Consider the following 17498-nt stretch of genomic DNA (forward strand, 5'->3'; position numbering starts at 1 on the left):
ATGGGGTACACACGATTAGTAACCCTATTTTAGAGATGAGGGTTAGAAAAGGTTAATTAGCTTTTCTAAGATTGCACAGCTACTAAAAGTAGAATCTGTGTGCAACCCGAGGCAGCCTGACTCTAGAGCCTGACATCTTCACCACCACCAGGCGTCACCTGAGGTTCATAAGGGTCCAGGGACCCTTATCTCATTTCTCAGTCATTTCCTCTCCCAAGACGGAAGATGAGATAAGGGCCAAGAGGGGAAAATCTCTGGTTGTTTTTTTTATGTATTCAGTTTACTTAAATTCCCTCATCATTACCAAATGACACACACTGAGGCAGGATGAGGCCCATCTTTGCTCATTTTTATCTTTATATGTTTACTAAACCATGAAGATAACATTTTTACACCCAAATTTGTGTGATTAGCAAAGAATGGTATAATGTAACCAGTTTTGCTTTTTGCAAGCCATTGTGTTTCTCAGTGGCTGAAAACCACACTATTGCTTCCTCTTTACCTTTGCGTGAGAGCACAGCACTTGTCACTCACTCAGCTTCTGATCAACATCAGTGACACCGCCAGGACGGGAAAGGTCTGTGCTGGCCCAAATGGCAGGCATCTCGTATGTGGCATCTTTCTTTCTCTTTCTGAGTAAGTTTCATAACCCTGAATGTTTCTATTGTCACAGGAGCTGGTCGACTGGAGCCTGCTGGGTGATGGAGTGGGACAATTTGTTCTCTACGGGAACAACTATGCCATGTATTTCTAATGTTGGCAATGATTTCTAACTGACTGGTGACAATTCTTGGCTTACCTAGACATCCTTGAGTTCTAGGAGGTGCAATGCTTGGTTGGGTTCCTTGTAGATGATTCCACATTTTTTCGCATTTGTCTGTGTTGCCAGATTTGCCAGTTTTTCCTGGCCCTGGCTTTCCCTAATCTTCCTGGGCTGACCATCCCAAGAGAGAGTAAAAGACTTTGCTCCCTTGGCTGGGCGCGGTGGCTCACGCCTGTAATCCTAGCCCTCTGGGAGGCCGAGGTGGGTGGATCGCTCGAGGTCAGGAGTTCGAGACCAGCCTGAGCAAGAGTGAGACCCCCCCCCGTCTCTACTAAAAATAGAAAGAAATTATCTGGCCAACTAAAAATATATATAGAAAAAATTAGCCGGGCATGGTGGCACATACCTGTAGTCCCAGCTACTCGGGAGGCTGAGGCAGTAGGATCGCTTAAGCCCAGGAGTTTGAGGTTGTTGTGAACTAGGCTGATGCCACGGCACTCACTCTAGCCCAGGCAACAAAGCGAGACTGTCTCGAAAAAAAAAAAAGACTTTGCTCCCTAGACTGAGAGGAGGACTCTTGGGGATGTGGCTGGATGGGAGGAAAGGTTATGAGAGCACTTAGTAGTTTTAGCAGATTAACTAAAAGAAGGTTCTGACAGTGGGAATTGGCTACTGAGAGAGACTGAGAAGGGAGCAGGAAGATTCATCTGGCTCTGCTGAGGGCCATATGGAGGACTTTACCTGGCCCATGGGCATCTATATATGTTATAACAGGGTAGAGGAGAGGGGGAAATTCGGAGGTAGAAGGGAGAATCAGATGAATTGGGCAGGGAATGAAATAGTTTCAGACCAGGTAGAGCAGGTAGCAGGGGTTTTTTTGTGTGTGCTACAGCTTCTTTTAGCATCTGGTGATGTTTATAGACTCCATCTCAGAATAATTTTTTAAGTGCATAAAATAAAATGCACAGGGTTATAGAGAAAATCAGTCATGTTGAAATAGTTACCAAAGTATTTTTAATATGTTGTGATGAAGTTATTTATTTGTTTCTTTATTCATTATATAACAGGATCTAGGGGTAGGTCTATAATGTACCAAACTTCAAAGTACTGATGAGTATGAATAATACTTCAATATATCTGTAACATTTGTAATGGGATGTGAAAATATCTGTGCTTTGTTATTTACATTCATAACTGAAGAAAATACTAAATTTCCATTAGAGGTTAGTGAAAATAAAGATGTAGGAGTTTTTTTCCACCCTAGTCTATGGACCTTTTCACTCTATATATGCACCCAGGTTAAGAACTCTGGCTTTAGGCCAGGTGCGGTGGCTCATGTCTACAATCCTAGCACTTTGGGAGGCTAAGGCAGGAGGACTGCTTGAGGCTAGGAGTTCAAGACCAGATTAAGCAACATAGCAGGACCTCTTCTTTACAAAAAATAAAAATAAAAAATTATCCAGGCTTGGTGGAATGCACCTGTAGTCCAAGCTACTCGAGAGGCTGAGCCAGGAGGATTGCTTGAGCCCAGGAGTTTGAGGCTGCAGTGAGCTATGATGATGCCACTGCGCTTCAGCATGTGTGACAGAGTAAGACCCTGTCTCAAAAAAAAAAAAAAAAGAAAAGAAAAGAAAAGAAAAGAACTTTTGCTTTAGAGAGACTGGATAGAGTGAGTTAGTGCAGGGACCAGAAAGGCTGGGGTGATGGGGGAAGTAAACCCAGCTGTAATTGGTGTGACCAGGGCTGTGGCTAAAGAATTAAAGAAGTGCAGCATTCAGCACAAAGGATTTGCTTAATAAACACTGGTTGAGTTGAACTGGGTTCATATCTCAAGGAATATATGATAATGTGAGGTAAGGATCAGATCTGGGCCTGATGGGGAGAGAGGCAGTCTGCAGTGGAAGTTACTAGGACCACTTGCTGGGTGATGGACGCCTGCCAGACTGGCTTGGCAGGTGTTGATGGATAGGTGCACTGCTGGGATCCTTGGGGGGCTGGTGTGTTTCTCTTTGTTCTGTTCAGTTGTCTGAGTGTGATTCTCAAGTGTATGTGCTTTGTGTATTTGCCATGTGTATAGGGGGAAATTAGGTTTACATTGTGCAAGAATTCAGTGAATTGCAAATTCTCTCTCTCTGGTTTTTTTTTTTTTTTTTTTAGTAAGTAGGCTGGAAGACCTAGGGAAGGAAAAGTAGTAACCAAAGTTCAAAAAGGGGAAGCTGGAAGCTTTTCCTTAACCCTTTTAAACGATTACTTAGGCTGAGCGCAGAGGCTCATGCCTATAATCCTAGCACTTAGGAAGGCCAAGGTGGGAGGATTGCTTGAGGCCAGGAGTTCCAGACAAGCCTGAGCAGCATAGTGAGACCCCATCTCTACAAAAAGTAGAAAAATTAGCCAGCAGTGTGGCATGTGCCTATGCTATGGTCCCAGCTACTCAGGAGGCTGAGGCAGGAGGATGGCTTGAGCCCAGGAGTTTGAGGTTGCTGTGAGCTGTGATGACGCCACTGCACTCTAGCCCTGGCAACAGAATGAGACCCTGTCTCAAAGCACAACAAAACAAAAAATCCCAGGTACTTAAACTGGTTATATATTTATTTCTTCTAAATTCTGATTCACCCCAAGCACTAATTTTGTATAGAATCACAGTTTTTATGTGAAGAATACATCAGGACATAACTTGAAAAAGCTTTGGAAGCCTGCTATTTGCCATTACAAATATAGAGGGGAAACGAAGGAAATTAATTAAATGATGATCAATTGATCAATTATATTGTTTAACAAATGTATACTTTGTCCCAACTTATTTTTTGCTATAAATATAAGGACTGAATAATCCTGTTAGAATATGGTGCTGGATGAGGTTAATGTCATGGGTAAATGAGATCTTGGACTTAGCAGTTAGCTCAGTCTGCTTGATCTATCACCCCTCGCCCTAATGAGTCACTCTGCAAATCAGAGCCATTAACATGGCAGGGGTGGGGGAGGGGCTATGTTTGTCTTACTGTGATTGCATGCATGAAAAAAGAAGAAAAGATTCCACTTTTGGAATGGATGGAAGCTATCTCAGCCTCCAATCACATAGGGTTTTTGAATCTGTAAAGAAAGAGATTCTGCTTATGATGTTGGCTGTTTTCTAGGTAGGTTTTCTATAAGGTAGAATTATTTGAAATTGCCGGGGTTTGGGTATCAAAAATGGTCAAATATGGGCCATTTTATGTAGTTCAACCTAATAGTTTCCATTGAAATAATACTACAATGGTAAATTTGACAATCCCAGTGATATTTTTCAAAAAGGCCAATACCATCAAGGAATTTTTTATGTTTTGAAAGCTTGATTCCAGTGTCAGTGTATCAGTGCCAAGCTGTGTACTCATTGGTCACCAAGAATTTGAGCCACTGTTCAAAGGTGCTTAACCTTCTGTCCATTAAAAGAGAAAACAATGACACAGTCTTTATAGGTATTTTACCCTTTAGGAGGAAGAGAGGTATGTACTTGCAACAGCCCGCAGAGAACATATTTAAAATAAAATGCTTGAGTATACGATCCCCGGGCACAGCCATTGGAACTGATCTTTGTCAGTCATTTCTTCCCATCTCAAAAATACTTTTGAAACCTCCACACCATTTCTTCCACTTTCTTGAGAAAGCAGTATGTCTTAGTCTGTTTGGGCTGCTATAGCAAAAATACCCTACACTGGGTAGCTTGGAAACATCAGGAATTTATTTCTCACAGTTCTGGAGGCTGGGAAGTCCCAAGACCAAGGTGCCAGCAGATTTGGCATCTGGTGAGGGCCCGTTCCTCATAGATGGCAACTTCTAGCGATGTCCTCACATAATAGAAGGGACAAGTAGCTTTCTGGGTTCTTTTAAAAGGGCACTAATCCTGCATATCAGTGAAGAGCCCTCGTGACCTAATCACTCCCCAAAGCCCCGCCTCCTAACACCATCACCTTGGGGGGCAGGTTTCAGAATGTGAGTCTGGGGAGGACACAGACATTCAGACCAGAGCACAGCACCCTCCCCGTCTCTTCTTGACCTCATGCCTCTACCGGGACCGTGCTCCACTCATCCTCCTCTCTGACTTCACCCATTTTCCATCCCGCCCTCACCACCTCTCCTCGCCCAGCTAATCTTTCCAGCTGCCACCCCAGTCTTCTCTTTCCCTTCTCCATGAAACTTCTTGAAGTGTTTATACTTCCTGCAGTCACTTCTTACCCTGGGAAAGAAGTGACTCAATGGAAATCTCTTTTACAAAGATCTCCATGAACATCTTCATCATCAAACTAAAAGGATTTTTCTGTGCCTTTAGAGTCCCCTATCTCTAAGCAACCTTTTGCCCTGCGGACGAGCACTTTCCTATAGGAACGTTTTGCCTCCTTTGGTTTCCAAGTCGCTTTGTCCGCCTGCCCTTCTAGCTCCCTAAATCTTCCTTCTGTAGGTTTTGTTCCTCATCCCATCCCCTAAATAGAGAGATTCCCTGGTAATCTCTCCTTAGCCCCTCTTCCTTATATTCCCTAACACTTCCTAATGCTTGTATGTAAGTGACCTAATCTACATCTCTAGCCCAGGCATTTGCAGGAGGCAGTGAGAAACAATGGAGACAGCCATGGATTTGGTATTTGCAGATCTAGTAGCCAAAGTTCAAAAGGGGGAAGCTGGAAGCTTTTCCTTAACCCTTTGAAACAATTCCTTAGGCCTGGGCAGTGGCTCATGCCTGTAATCCTAGCACTTTGGGAGTGGGAGGCCGAAGTATTGCTTGAGACCAGGAGATCAAGACCAGCCTGAGCAAGAGCCAGATTCCATTTCTACAAAAAAAAAAAAAAAAAGAAAAGAAATAAAGAAAAGAAAAAAGAAAAAAGGAAAAAAAATTAGCCAGGTATGGTGGTGCATGCCTGTAGTCCCAGCTACTGGGGAGGTTGAGGCAGGAGGATCACTTGAGCCCAGGGGTTGGAGGTTACAGTGATACTACTGCACCCTAACCCAGGAGACAGAGAGAGACTTTGTCTCCAAAAAAAAAAAAAGAAGAAGAAAACAGAAAGAAGGAAAAGGAAAGGAGGAGGAAAGGAAAGAAAAGAAATGAGATACTGTCTAGACCCTAGAAGCACTGGCCCACCCTGCAGCGTGCCCCATGAGGTCATAAGCAGTCACCTTGCTGACTTTCATGATAGCAACTTCCTAGCATTTTTTAAAATGACTTTACCCCTTATGTATGCATCACTAAACAATACAGTGTGGTTGTGCCTGTTTTAAAATTTATAGATAGTAGAATCATTCTGTATTGTAGTCAAAAGGATTCAAAAGTGTTTTTGCGTCTTTCATTGAACATAGTCATCCATGTTATTGCAAATACTTGCAATTTGTTAATTTTTATTTCTATATAATATCCCATTTTGTAAATGTACCACAGTTAATCCATTCTACTGTTGGTGGACATATGGGTTGTCTCTTATTTTGTGACTTAATGAATAGTGTAACTATGAATACTCTTTTACATATAGCTTGGTGCACACACTTCTCTAAGACAGCATTACTGAAAAGTGTTTTAAACAGCCTTTGGAGTATAACTTTTTTGTAAGTAATAATTTAAATTTTTCTAAGGTGGTCTAACTTCTATTCCTAGATACTTATTACAAAAAGACCATGATATACATATGTCACATTAATTGGGATTATGCATGAATTTGCGTATTTTTAAATCATTACTAGAAACGTGGGTGGCTGGCTGACTGGTTGGGTGGGGGTTGGTTTGTTTGCTTCCCAGTTTTAGATCAAACATACACACATGCAATTTTTAGTTGCTGCATCAGGTGACCACTTACTCTTTCTGCAATTTTTTTTGTAGGTCCCCTTCGATCCCTTAGAATTGTTTTCATTTCATCCCAAATTCCCATGCTCAGCCTTATCATGGTCTCTGTCATGTCATTTTTCCTTTCCCTCACATTTTTTTCCACTCCAGTCTCCTTTGCTCTTTGTCCTCGAGGAGTCACAAAATTCAGCAGACGCTCTGCTTCTTCCACATCTTGTTATGAACTCTACTCTGTTAACTCCATAACACCAGCAATCGCTCCCTGGTGGGCCCTTCTGACATCTTTCAAAGCTGTCTTCCCTTCCACTGGGCCCTGGGCCCCAAGTAAAGGACCTGGCCCACCCTGTGGCATGTCTGTCATTTGTCTTTCTCCTTCTGTAACACCGAATGAACTAGCCAGCAATATCAATCATAACAAGGAAACATATACTTGTTGATTTCTGAAAAATGCTTGGTTTTAAAAATTTGTCAAATGCAATGTTACCATTTAATCATGCTTTCTCCTTTAGACCTAATATTTGAGATTTATTCCAATAGAAAACATGCCCTAGTGGTCCCAACTGAAAACTTTTGGTAAGAACAGAACTAAAATAAATTCTGAGCCCAGAACCTACTGGACTTCGTAGCCATCTATTACGAAGCTTTTCAGTAATGCTATAGCGGCTCTTTAAGAAACAACAAAACATAAATATACCTCCGCAGTTTAGAAAGGAAGTATCACTGCCTCTTCTGATGCTCATTTTAGCTAGTCTTACATCAGACCTGCCCAAAAGCTACAAATAGGTTCCAACCAACCAGCAAGAAAATTCAAGGCACTAAGGGCAAAGTTGTAGACTTCGCTGCTCCAGCAACAACTTATGTGGGAACTGCCCTATGCCAGGTACCCTGGAATTTGAAGCTTGAGGAAATATATGTTGAATTTTCCCATAAAATAATGTAAGAGGTGTATCACCATACATTGTATTTGCTTTAAAATAAGTACACTTAGATAAGCAGATGTTTTATAGAAGTGGTCATGTTATGTTGATGAAGCTAAGCTTTTTAAAAAGAGACTGGAGATTACTGTGGAAGTTAAAGTTACAAAAGAACAATTAACTCATCAAGCCATTCCACTGCTGCGCAGCCTGAAGAAGATGTTGAACATTTGAGTTGATTATAGCTAATAACCTGTGATCTCATTTACCGGAATTGTAATACAGGGAACTACATAATGTGGTGCATTGGGAACTGGGGTGCTAATCTATTTTTATTCCCCTTTCTTTCTTCTACTTGCAAGCTAAGCTCTGCATTGGCCAGAGAGAAGTAACAGTTCAGAAAGGACCGCTGTTCAGAGCTGAAGGTTACCCTGTCAGCATTGGCTGCAACGTAACTGGCCACCAGGGACCCTCTGAGCAGCATTTCCAGTGGTCTATTTACCTGCCGTCAGCCCCGACCCAGGAGGTTCAGATCATTAGCACCAAGGATGCTCATTTCTCCTACGCTATGTATGCGCAGCGGGTGCGAAACGGAGACATCTACGTGGAGAGGGTCCAGGGCAACGCAGTCTTGTTGCATATCTCAGAGCTCCAAATGAACGATGCTGGCGAGTATGAGTGTCACACGCCGAACACTGATGGGAAATACTATGGGAGTTACAGTGCAAAGACCAATCTAATTGGTAAGCTGTTTGCGCACTTCCGCTAGCCAGCCCCTGAGAAGGCAGAGTCTCTGCCATCACAATGTCTTTGCAATATGATGCGGTTTTATACTGTTCCATTTGCTTTGGGAAAAGAGCCCATCTACCTCTCTGGATAGTTTGGAAATTTGTCACAAGTGGGTATCTCATATTCTCTAAAACTATTAATTCATTTTTCTCAATCATCTTTGCCATAAGATGTGGTGTGCGGTTCTCCCGAGGGCTCATCCACAACTATCCATAGGTTGGTAATAGCAATAGCATTAGACGAACCTGCGAGAGTTCTTCCCATGCTGCCTCTGATTAGAGGCAGAACAGAAACTTGGTAAGAGAGCTGGTATTAGTATCATAGGTGTTAAGTCATTAACTTAGAAATGATTATCCTCAAACTCTCATTCTCTGACATATTTATCCATGAGAAAAGGGTCATAGTCCTTGCAATTGTCACTTTGTCCCTTTGCCTGGAATTTCTGTCATCCCTTTTTCAGCTTAGCAAACTCCTACACATACTTCAGGACCCAATTTAGATATTACCTCATCTGTAGAACCCATCCTGACTGCCGTGGGCAGTATTCCCACTTTTGTTTCCTCTTGATGTTCTATTCATATCACTATTATTAGCACTTACACAGTTGTGTGATGATTGACTATTTATAAGCCTCTCCCCCACCATATCCTGAGCTTCTTGAGAAGAGAATGCTCATCTCAGCCCCTGGAAAATAGCTAGCAAGGGTAGATGCTTGGTAATGTTGATATTAATCTATTCATTGATAACTAAATCTAAGTGTTCCTTTTGCGTAAGCTTAGGCTGTGTGATTTCGTTTGAGGAAGAAAAGAATGAAAGGATAGGTAGTAAGATAGTTACCAAAACTTTGGTAAGGGTTGCATTTTGACTCTAAATGATAAATTATAACAGATTATTTCAGAACCTTATAAAGGAGCAGTTTAAGGCCCAGGAAGGTGAAGTGAGGCGCCCAAGTTCATGTAGTCAGATAGGGATGGATTGAGGATCAGAATCTAGGTCTTCTGCCTCCCACTGCTTTCTCCCTTTAAATACATACCCTGAGTAGTTAAATTGGTTACAGCCTATGCTGACGAAGCAAAGCCAGGATCAATACATCAGTGAGCCATTTGCTTTGCCAAGTTCCATAAACTATACGTAGATGCCAGTGTTCCCACTGGCAATAGGGAAAGCATATGGACAGGAAAGCATATGGCCAATGGAAAACCAACTCAAAGTCTGTGCTTTGCAGGTGGTGGTTCAGGGCACCATCTTTACCTAAGGAGGTTAACTGAACAAGCCCTGGGCCCATCAGATTATTATCATTTCTTTGTTTCCAGTTATTCCAGATACGCTCTCTGCTACCATGAGTTCTCAGACTCTCAGGAAAGAGGAAGGTGAGCCATTAGAACTCACCTGTGAGGCATCCAAAGCCACAGCTCAACATACTCACCTCTCTGTCACCTGGTACCTGACACAGGATGGAGGAGGAAGCCAAGCGACCAAGATTATTTCTCTCTCCAAAGACTTTATGCTGATCCCCGGGCCCTTGTATACAGAGAGGTTTGCAGCTGGCGACGTGAGGTTCAACAAGCTTGGGGCCACAACCTTCAGGCTATCCATAGAGAGGCTCCAGCCCTCCGATCAAGGCCAGCTATTCTGTGAGGCAGTGGAATGGATTCAGGATCCAGACGAAACCTGGACGTTCATCACGAAAAAGCAGACAGATCAAACCACTCTGAGGATTCAGCCAGCAGGTAATTATCTTCTTGGGAAATTCATTAATATAATACATTGGTAGTGGGTACTTGTGGTATATTTTTATTTTTTTCTAATCTTTTGTTGGCTCTAAAAAATTGGCTAGAAAGTTTGAGTAAATTTTGGTTTTGTCATCTGGGAATCATAAGGGAGATGTAGGACATTCAGGTTGGGCTCTGTCCTTAGGTTTGACGTGAAATTAGACCTGCTAAACAGTTAGATCCATCCCACAAGCCAGCCATGGAAATAGTAGTGTTACCATTTCTGCCAGGCTGTGTTAGCACATTATCTACGTTACCTAACTTAGTGCTAACGATCACCCTATGAGGAAGTAGTTGACTCCCCATTTTGAAAATGAGGAACCTGAGCCTCAGACATGCTGGGCGCTCTGCCTAAACTCACCCACTGGTGAAAGGTGGGCTGGTGTTCAAAGGCAGGCCTGTCTCTCTCCAAAGCCTGCTCACCACAGACACCTAGGCCTCAAAGTAGCACCAGTTTCCAACATGAAGCCTCGTCTTTGTCAGTACTGGGATTTCCTTCCACCTGACCCCTTTTCCAACTTGGAATGGTGTCACTTTCCATGATCCATTGGCATTTTTGTCAAAGCAAGAGGAAAGACCTTGTCTGTGATTCCTGGTTTCTCTATACAGTCTTTGGTCCAATAGGAATGGGTTACTAAACCGTGTACTGTAAACCCATTGCTAAACTTCACCGGATCATTGAAGTTTTCTTTCTTTTTTAGAAAGCATTCACAACTGTATACTTCATACATTTTTGCATACATTTTGCTTACTAGGTTTGCTCTCAGAAAACCATATATGCTGTCCTTGCCGGGTGATTTAAGGACTAGTCATGAGCAATTTTTACTCTAGGATTTTTTTGGCTTACCTGCCACTGTCGAACTGATCTCCCCCATAAAATGAGATCCCTATGGTATCCTCACAAGGGGTGTCATTTCTCCCTAGTCCTGAAAGGACACATGCGTGGGCTCTCTAAATACCTGTCTTGCTTTTGTTTCCCAGTGAGAGATTTTCAAGTCAATATTACAACTGACAGCTCGTTTGCTGAAGGGAAACCCTTAGAACTGGTTTGCCTGGTTGTGGGAAGTGGCCCCAACCCACAGCTTCAGAGCATTTGGTTCTTCAATGGGACTGAAATTGCCCACATGGATGCTGGTGGAGTCCTGGACCTGAAGAATGACTACAAAGAGAGAGCAAGTCAAGGGCAGCTCCAGGTTTCAAAGTCAGGCCCCAAGGCTTTCTCTTTCAAGATCTTCTCTGTGGGCCCAGAGGATGAAGGTGCCTACAGGTGTGAGGTGGCAGAGGTGGCAAGAAGTTGGATGGGCTCCTGGCAGGTGCTTCAGAGAAAGCAGTCTCCAGACAGCCGTTTGCACCTGAGAACGCCCGCAGGTATGTGAGGCTGGGACCAGGTACACATTGGGCTGCTTTCTGATCCCCTCCTTTGTTAGAAGAGGATGCTTTCATGGACACAGTGGACGTCTTCCAGAAGGGTCAGTGTCAATCAGATCACATTGGAGGTGACATGGAGTAAAACGAAGCACCCAACCAGCTGGAGACCTGAGTCCTATTCCTGAGCCACTAAGTGGGCCGTGACCACAGACACACCACTTCATGTCTCTAAATTTCAGCTTCCTCATCTGTGAAATTATGTCATGCAACTAGATGGGCCTTAAGTACCTCCTTGCTGTCTTCGATTCTTTGATTCTAATTATTTTTTGTTAGTTCTGATTTTTATACTTTGGGTTTTTCTTAAAGCCGAGAACACCTGTATTAAACTGGGCTGGCATCTTTCAGTTGCCTTCTGTTAATGCCCTACTGTGTTAACCTGATATGGGAAATAACACTTAGTCATCATTCTGTCTCACAGAAGAGCATATATGCAACATGTAAGAAACAAAGAGTGATTGATAGTGGGCAGCCTCCATTCCCTGCGTTTTGCTGTGACGTGGGGAGATGCCCGTCCAAATGGTTCTGAGTGTCTGTGTGCCCCAAACTGAGAAAGCTACTCGGCTCACCTTTACTTTATGAAAGTTGAGTGACCTTAAACATGTTTGAATAATCAGTGCCTTTTATACGGAGAGAAAACAGCTAATATAAGGATTCTGTGAGCTGGGAATTCAAAATCTATAAAAATTAATTGCCCAAAAGCAAAAGAAAAAAAAAATTTAAACGTTTTAAATTTTTGAAAAACTAAGCTAAAGATAAAGATATCCTTGATGCACTTACTCATTGGAGGCATCTCCAAAGATAGATGTGTTTCCCTTTCATGTTCTTCTCCATCACCCCATTTGCTAGGAATGAAGACACACAAGCTTTGGCCTGAGTGGCAGCCAGGAAGTGTGTTCATGTTAGTTTTCACACTAAACATTTGGTCTAACTTTCTAGGATTCGGGAAAAACAATGTAGGCGGGTTTACATATTTACACAGAGATCAATCTCTGCTTTGTGCATCTCAGCCTCCCCTGGAGCATATATGCAGCCTTTCTTAAAGCCATCGTGTGGGAACTGTGCCAAAGAGATCCCCAGATGTGTTTCAGGGTACATAGCTTATGATCCTGTAGATAGGGTCATCTTCCAAAACTCAAAATAGTTCTTCACATAGGTTAGAGTCTAGACTGGGCTTAATAGGTAGAAATAGGAAAAGTTACTGGCAAATTTATTAAGGATCCTGTTTAGCATTCTGTTTTGAAAGTCAGTCAAACTATTGAAGTAAGAGCAGAGTTTTATCACTCTATGAATATTTTAAACAGAAGGGGGCAGCCACTACCACTGTGAATGTGTAACTTACACATACTTAATAAGTTTATTGCTTTTACCAAAAGGCAGTAATGACCACAATGAACTAAGGAAACCTCATTTTTAAAAAAAAAACGATGTTAGTTGAAACTAATCGTAATGGTTATGTTAAAGTGGTGAGATTATGAGTAATACTTTCCTCTCTAATTTCTAAACTTCAGTTATGAGTCTATTTTTAACTTGAAAAAATCTAATTTGAAAGCAGATTTGGTAATTTTTCTTAACCCATTTATGGACATTAACCTTCATTCTGCCTTTGTAACTTATGTGTATATATATATATACATATATGTATATATATATACATAAAACAGTCAAGACTGAATTCCTTTCTCAGCAGGGAAGAGCAATTTGCAAATTCATTTAGATCCTATTTAGATTTGTGATATCCTTCTGTTTTGTTTTTCTCTTTTGCTTTGAATGGCCGCTGCTTTGGCCAGTGCCTCGCATTAAACACTAGTGCTAATAGCTAACCTTTACTGAGTACTTTCCCTGGCCATCCAAGCTAAGCCCTTGCGTGTATGCCGTTTGTTCAGTCCTCTCAACAATACAATAAGGTGAGTGCTATTATTACCTTCATTTTCACAGGAAAGAAAACTGAGGCTCAGACAGGTCAAATATGTTGCCCAGGGTAATTCTGACTCCAGTGGCCTTGGCCTTAAACAGAGTGGTGGGCTGCCTAGGATGGACAAGCTCCTGATGTAGCTCCACATTGCCCAGAAAGCAGCCAGGGCAAAACCTGTGTTTGCTGAATGAATGAAGTGTTTGTTGAATGAATGTGTTTGTTGAATGAATGACTTGAATTTCCCATCTAGGAGCCAAATTTACATTTATAGTTTTACACTATAATTTAGACATAAGGCTTTCCCTTTACCAACAGCATATATACACACACACATATATATGTGTATATATATATTTATATGTGTGTGTATATGTACATATGTATGTGTGTAGACACGATATATATGTATGTAAACAAATATTTTCCCTCCAAGTAACTTTTTATTGTGAACAGAGATATAATTAATGTTTTTTCCCTGTTGAAAACACATACTAAACCAATTAGGATTGATTAGGAGAAGATAAGCAGGGAAAGGCAGTTTTCAACGCTGAAGGTCTGAATTCTAAAAAACTAAAAATTTAAATAAACGTAGCTTTATTGCTTTTAGATTCATGCACCCACCCTAATTAATCTAACAAAATAGTAATATTATGAGATATTTGCCCTACTAGATATTCTTAAGGAAGGGCTGATTTAACAAACTGATTTTTTAAAAAGCGCAAATTACAAATTGTTTAAGTGTAAATAGGTTCTCGGGATATTTATCTGCTGTCTTGTTTCCACTATTAAGATGTTTAGCAAATCTTTTGTCTGGGGGTGGTACAGGAAGAAACAGCCTGGTCTGATTTGTTACAAACTCGTCAAGTTCTAATTAGTGAGACTTCACTGTATTTTGGAAAATTTTTCATTTACTTAAAACGCTTTTTTCTTCTATAATCTGAAATCCACAGCAAGAAGTGTGGTTATGTCTACTAAGAATAAGCAGCAAGCTGTGTGGGAAGGAGAGGCACTCATTCTTCTCTGCAAGGTGGGTGGACCTGAAAGTCCCCTGTCTGTGAACTGGTGGCACATCCCACAGGACCGGACACAGCCAGAGTTTGTGGCTGGCATGGGGCAGGATGGCATTGTGCAGCTGGGTGTCTCCGATGGGAGACCCAGTTACCATGGCAACACAAGGCTGGAGAAAGTGGACTGGGCCACCTTCCAACTGGAGATCACCTCCACCACCCTCCCAGACAGCGGCACGTACGAGTGCAGAGTGTCTGAGAGGACCCGGAACAAGGCCCGAGATCTGAGCTGGACCCAGAAGATTTCAGTTACTGTAAAATCTCTGGGTAAGTGTCAAAGAAATCCTTTTCTGAACCTGCACATCAGTCACTTCATTCTGCAGCGGAATGCAGTGGACCCCACGACACAGAGCACAGTCTCTGGCCACCACGTCTGCCAATTAATCTTTAAAGTTTATTCATCTTTATAAAGATCAGCTTTAGAGTACAACTTGTAAGTTGTTGTTCAAGGTTAAAAACAAAATCCTATGAGTTGGAGTCGACATATAGAACGTAGCTGAGCCTTATACATTCTGGCTTTTGAGAGCTGTGGCCCTGGGATTGCAGAGCCTCTTCCAGCACATGCAGCCGGGTTCTGATACTGAACCCAGCAGCGGGGGGTAAAGGAAGGAGGCCAGACGACTGGGTCCGGGGAGTGTTCCACCCACTCAGCAGCAGCTGTCTAAGCAGCAGACTGGAGAAACACTGCCTATTTGTTGTCGCTGCTGAGAACAGTCTTAGAAGAGGGTCAACTTTGCAAAATTGAGGTCAGAATTCAGGACAGGCTGTACTGTGAATCAACTTCAATCCCAAAAATATATGATACTCCAAATGTACAAATGCATGGTCCTAAGTGAAAAGGTGGTAACTAGCAAAACTTGAAAGTACTGTACTTTGATTTGGTAAATATATTAGGAATTATGTTTCATTTTCCTGTCCACAGAGTCCAGTTTACGAGTTAGTCTGATGAGCCGTCAACCACAAGTGAAGTTAGGTGACACCTTTGACCTGTCCTGCCTAGTACGGACCGGCTACTCTGACCTCAAGCTGCCACTCACTGTGACATGGCAGTTCCAGCCAGCTGGGGCGCAAGACTTTTATCAGCTTATTTGGATCACCCATAATGGCACTATTCAATGGGGGGATTTCCCATCCCAGTTCCAAAAGAAAACGAAGGTTTCACAGTTTTCATTTCGTTCTCAACTCCTGATCCATGATGCCACTGAGGAAGAGACAGGAGTGTATCGGTGTAAAGTGGAAGTTTATGACAGAAATTCCCTACACACCAATGGCCCTGCAAGGGCTTCTGTCATCTCTCACCCATTGAAGATAGCCATCACTTTACCGGGTAAGCATCACTTGAAATTAATCCCTGATTTTTTAAACAAAACAAAACAAAATCACATTCTTCTCATTTTGGGTAAATTATAGAAATAAAACATAAATAGTTCCTTCCTATGTTTGCACTGGCTAACTAAGCAACACTGGATGAGTGATTTCCAGGCTAACATTAGGTTAGTATGCATGGGATGGTCGTACTTGTAGTGAAAACATTGAAATACTTCCACACTGGCTAATAACTCCTGCTCCGTGCCCCTGCCCCAGTTTCCGGTGGGTTCTCACCACCCAGCGACTAAAGGATACCACGTGGCACAATAGGGGGCCTCTAGGACCTGGTCCCAGTGGAGAGGCAATCTTTCGGATTGCTCACTGCCCAGCTTTACCAGTTATTAAACATTCGCAAGGTCTCTCCTAGGGGCAGGGATAATGTAAATTCCATTAGAATACATTTATCTACTTATTTTTAATGTGTTACTATATGAGTCAGAGAACTTATGATTATAGTCAAATATAATCTACCGCATCAATTGGTAACAAAGCATAGAGGTTAAAAGTGAGGCACCACGTAGGCAAAGTTCTGCTGTGTCATGTATCTCTTACGACAGAATTTTGAGAGACTTGGAAGTCACTTAGATCTGACGATCACTGGATAGCAGCATGACTGTGGACAAGTCCCTTAATCTGTCCAAGCCTTAGTTACCTCATCTGTAAATTGTTGTTGTTCAGTTTAAACGTGGTGACATACATGATGTGCCCAGTGCAGTGCCTGACACACCAAGCTGATGCTCAAACATGGTAGTCGTCGTCACTGTCTCTGCTGCTGAGCAATGTCTTTGGTAATAGTGGTGACCTCCTTGTTTATTATTTCAGGCCTGAATTTACTTGTTCTCTCTGTGATATTTGCACTGGTATCCCCGATTCTTTCTTCTTGAAACTTCGTTTTTCCTTGGCCCTGTGACACAAGATTTTCTTGGTTTCCTTCCTAAAACTGACGGCGCCTTTTCATTCGTTTTTGCAGAATTCTCCTCCTCCATTGATTGTTTAAAGAAAATTGTTCCTTTCGATTTCATCCTCAGCTTACTCTCTTCTTATTCTACACACTCTCCTGAGGTAGACTCATCTCTGCCCATCTATACAACCCATATGCTGACAACTCTCAAATCCGTTATCCCGAAAGATTTCTGTCTCCAGACTCATATATCCATCTGCCTCCAGGACATGTCTGCACTCACTATGTGAGAACATAAACTCACAATTATTATCCAAAGCTCCTTCTACATTGTTCCATATGTTTCTCTCATCATCGGCCAGTGACCCAAGTTAGAAACCTGAGCCATCCCCAACTCCTCTATATTCCCCTCATAGTCCAAACTCCTGCAATGTGACTTGTAAGGTCCTTTATAGTCTGGTACATTTGAATCTTTCCAACATCATCTTCTTCCACTTTCCATCTTGAATTTGAGCTCCAGCCACACTGAATAACTTGCAGTTCCTCAATACACCGTGTTCTCTCTCACTTTCAAAGTCTTTGGTCAAGTTGCTTCTTTTGTACAGAATTCCTTAGTCCCTTCTTCATCAGAGTGATTCCTATAAACCCTTAAGGCTTAGCCTGGAGTTACCGCCTCCAAGAGGTTGTCCCTCATATTTGGGTTAGGGTATCCTCCTGGGTGCACTGCTAACCACTTAGGCATACCTCCGGCAGACATGGGTGACATACTGCTGTGACCTCT

At 42.3% G+C, this 17498-nt stretch overlaps 1 protein-coding gene across 1 annotated transcript in view; it reads left to right on the plus strand.

Moving 5' to 3' along the window:
- Window positions 1–518: 518 nt before the first annotated feature.
- Window positions 519–17498, plus strand: part of CD101 (CD101 molecule) — a 30019-nt gene continuing 13039 nt past the window's right edge. The window contains exons 1-6 of the mRNA XM_045546913.1: window positions 519–636; window positions 7843–8223; window positions 9583–9999; window positions 11023–11409; window positions 14332–14715; window positions 15371–15775. Coding sequence (XP_045402869.1) covers window positions 594–636; window positions 7843–8223; window positions 9583–9999; window positions 11023–11409; window positions 14332–14715; window positions 15371–15775 — 2017 coding nt within the window. The 5' untranslated portion in view covers window positions 519–593. The remainder of the gene's footprint in view (window positions 637–7842; window positions 8224–9582; window positions 10000–11022; window positions 11410–14331; window positions 14716–15370; window positions 15776–17498) is intronic.

Source organism: Lemur catta, chromosome 3 (assembly GCF_020740605.2).
Source record: "Lemur catta isolate mLemCat1 chromosome 3, mLemCat1.pri, whole genome shotgun sequence".
NCBI lineage: Eukaryota > Metazoa > Chordata > Mammalia > Primates > Lemuridae > Lemur > Lemur catta.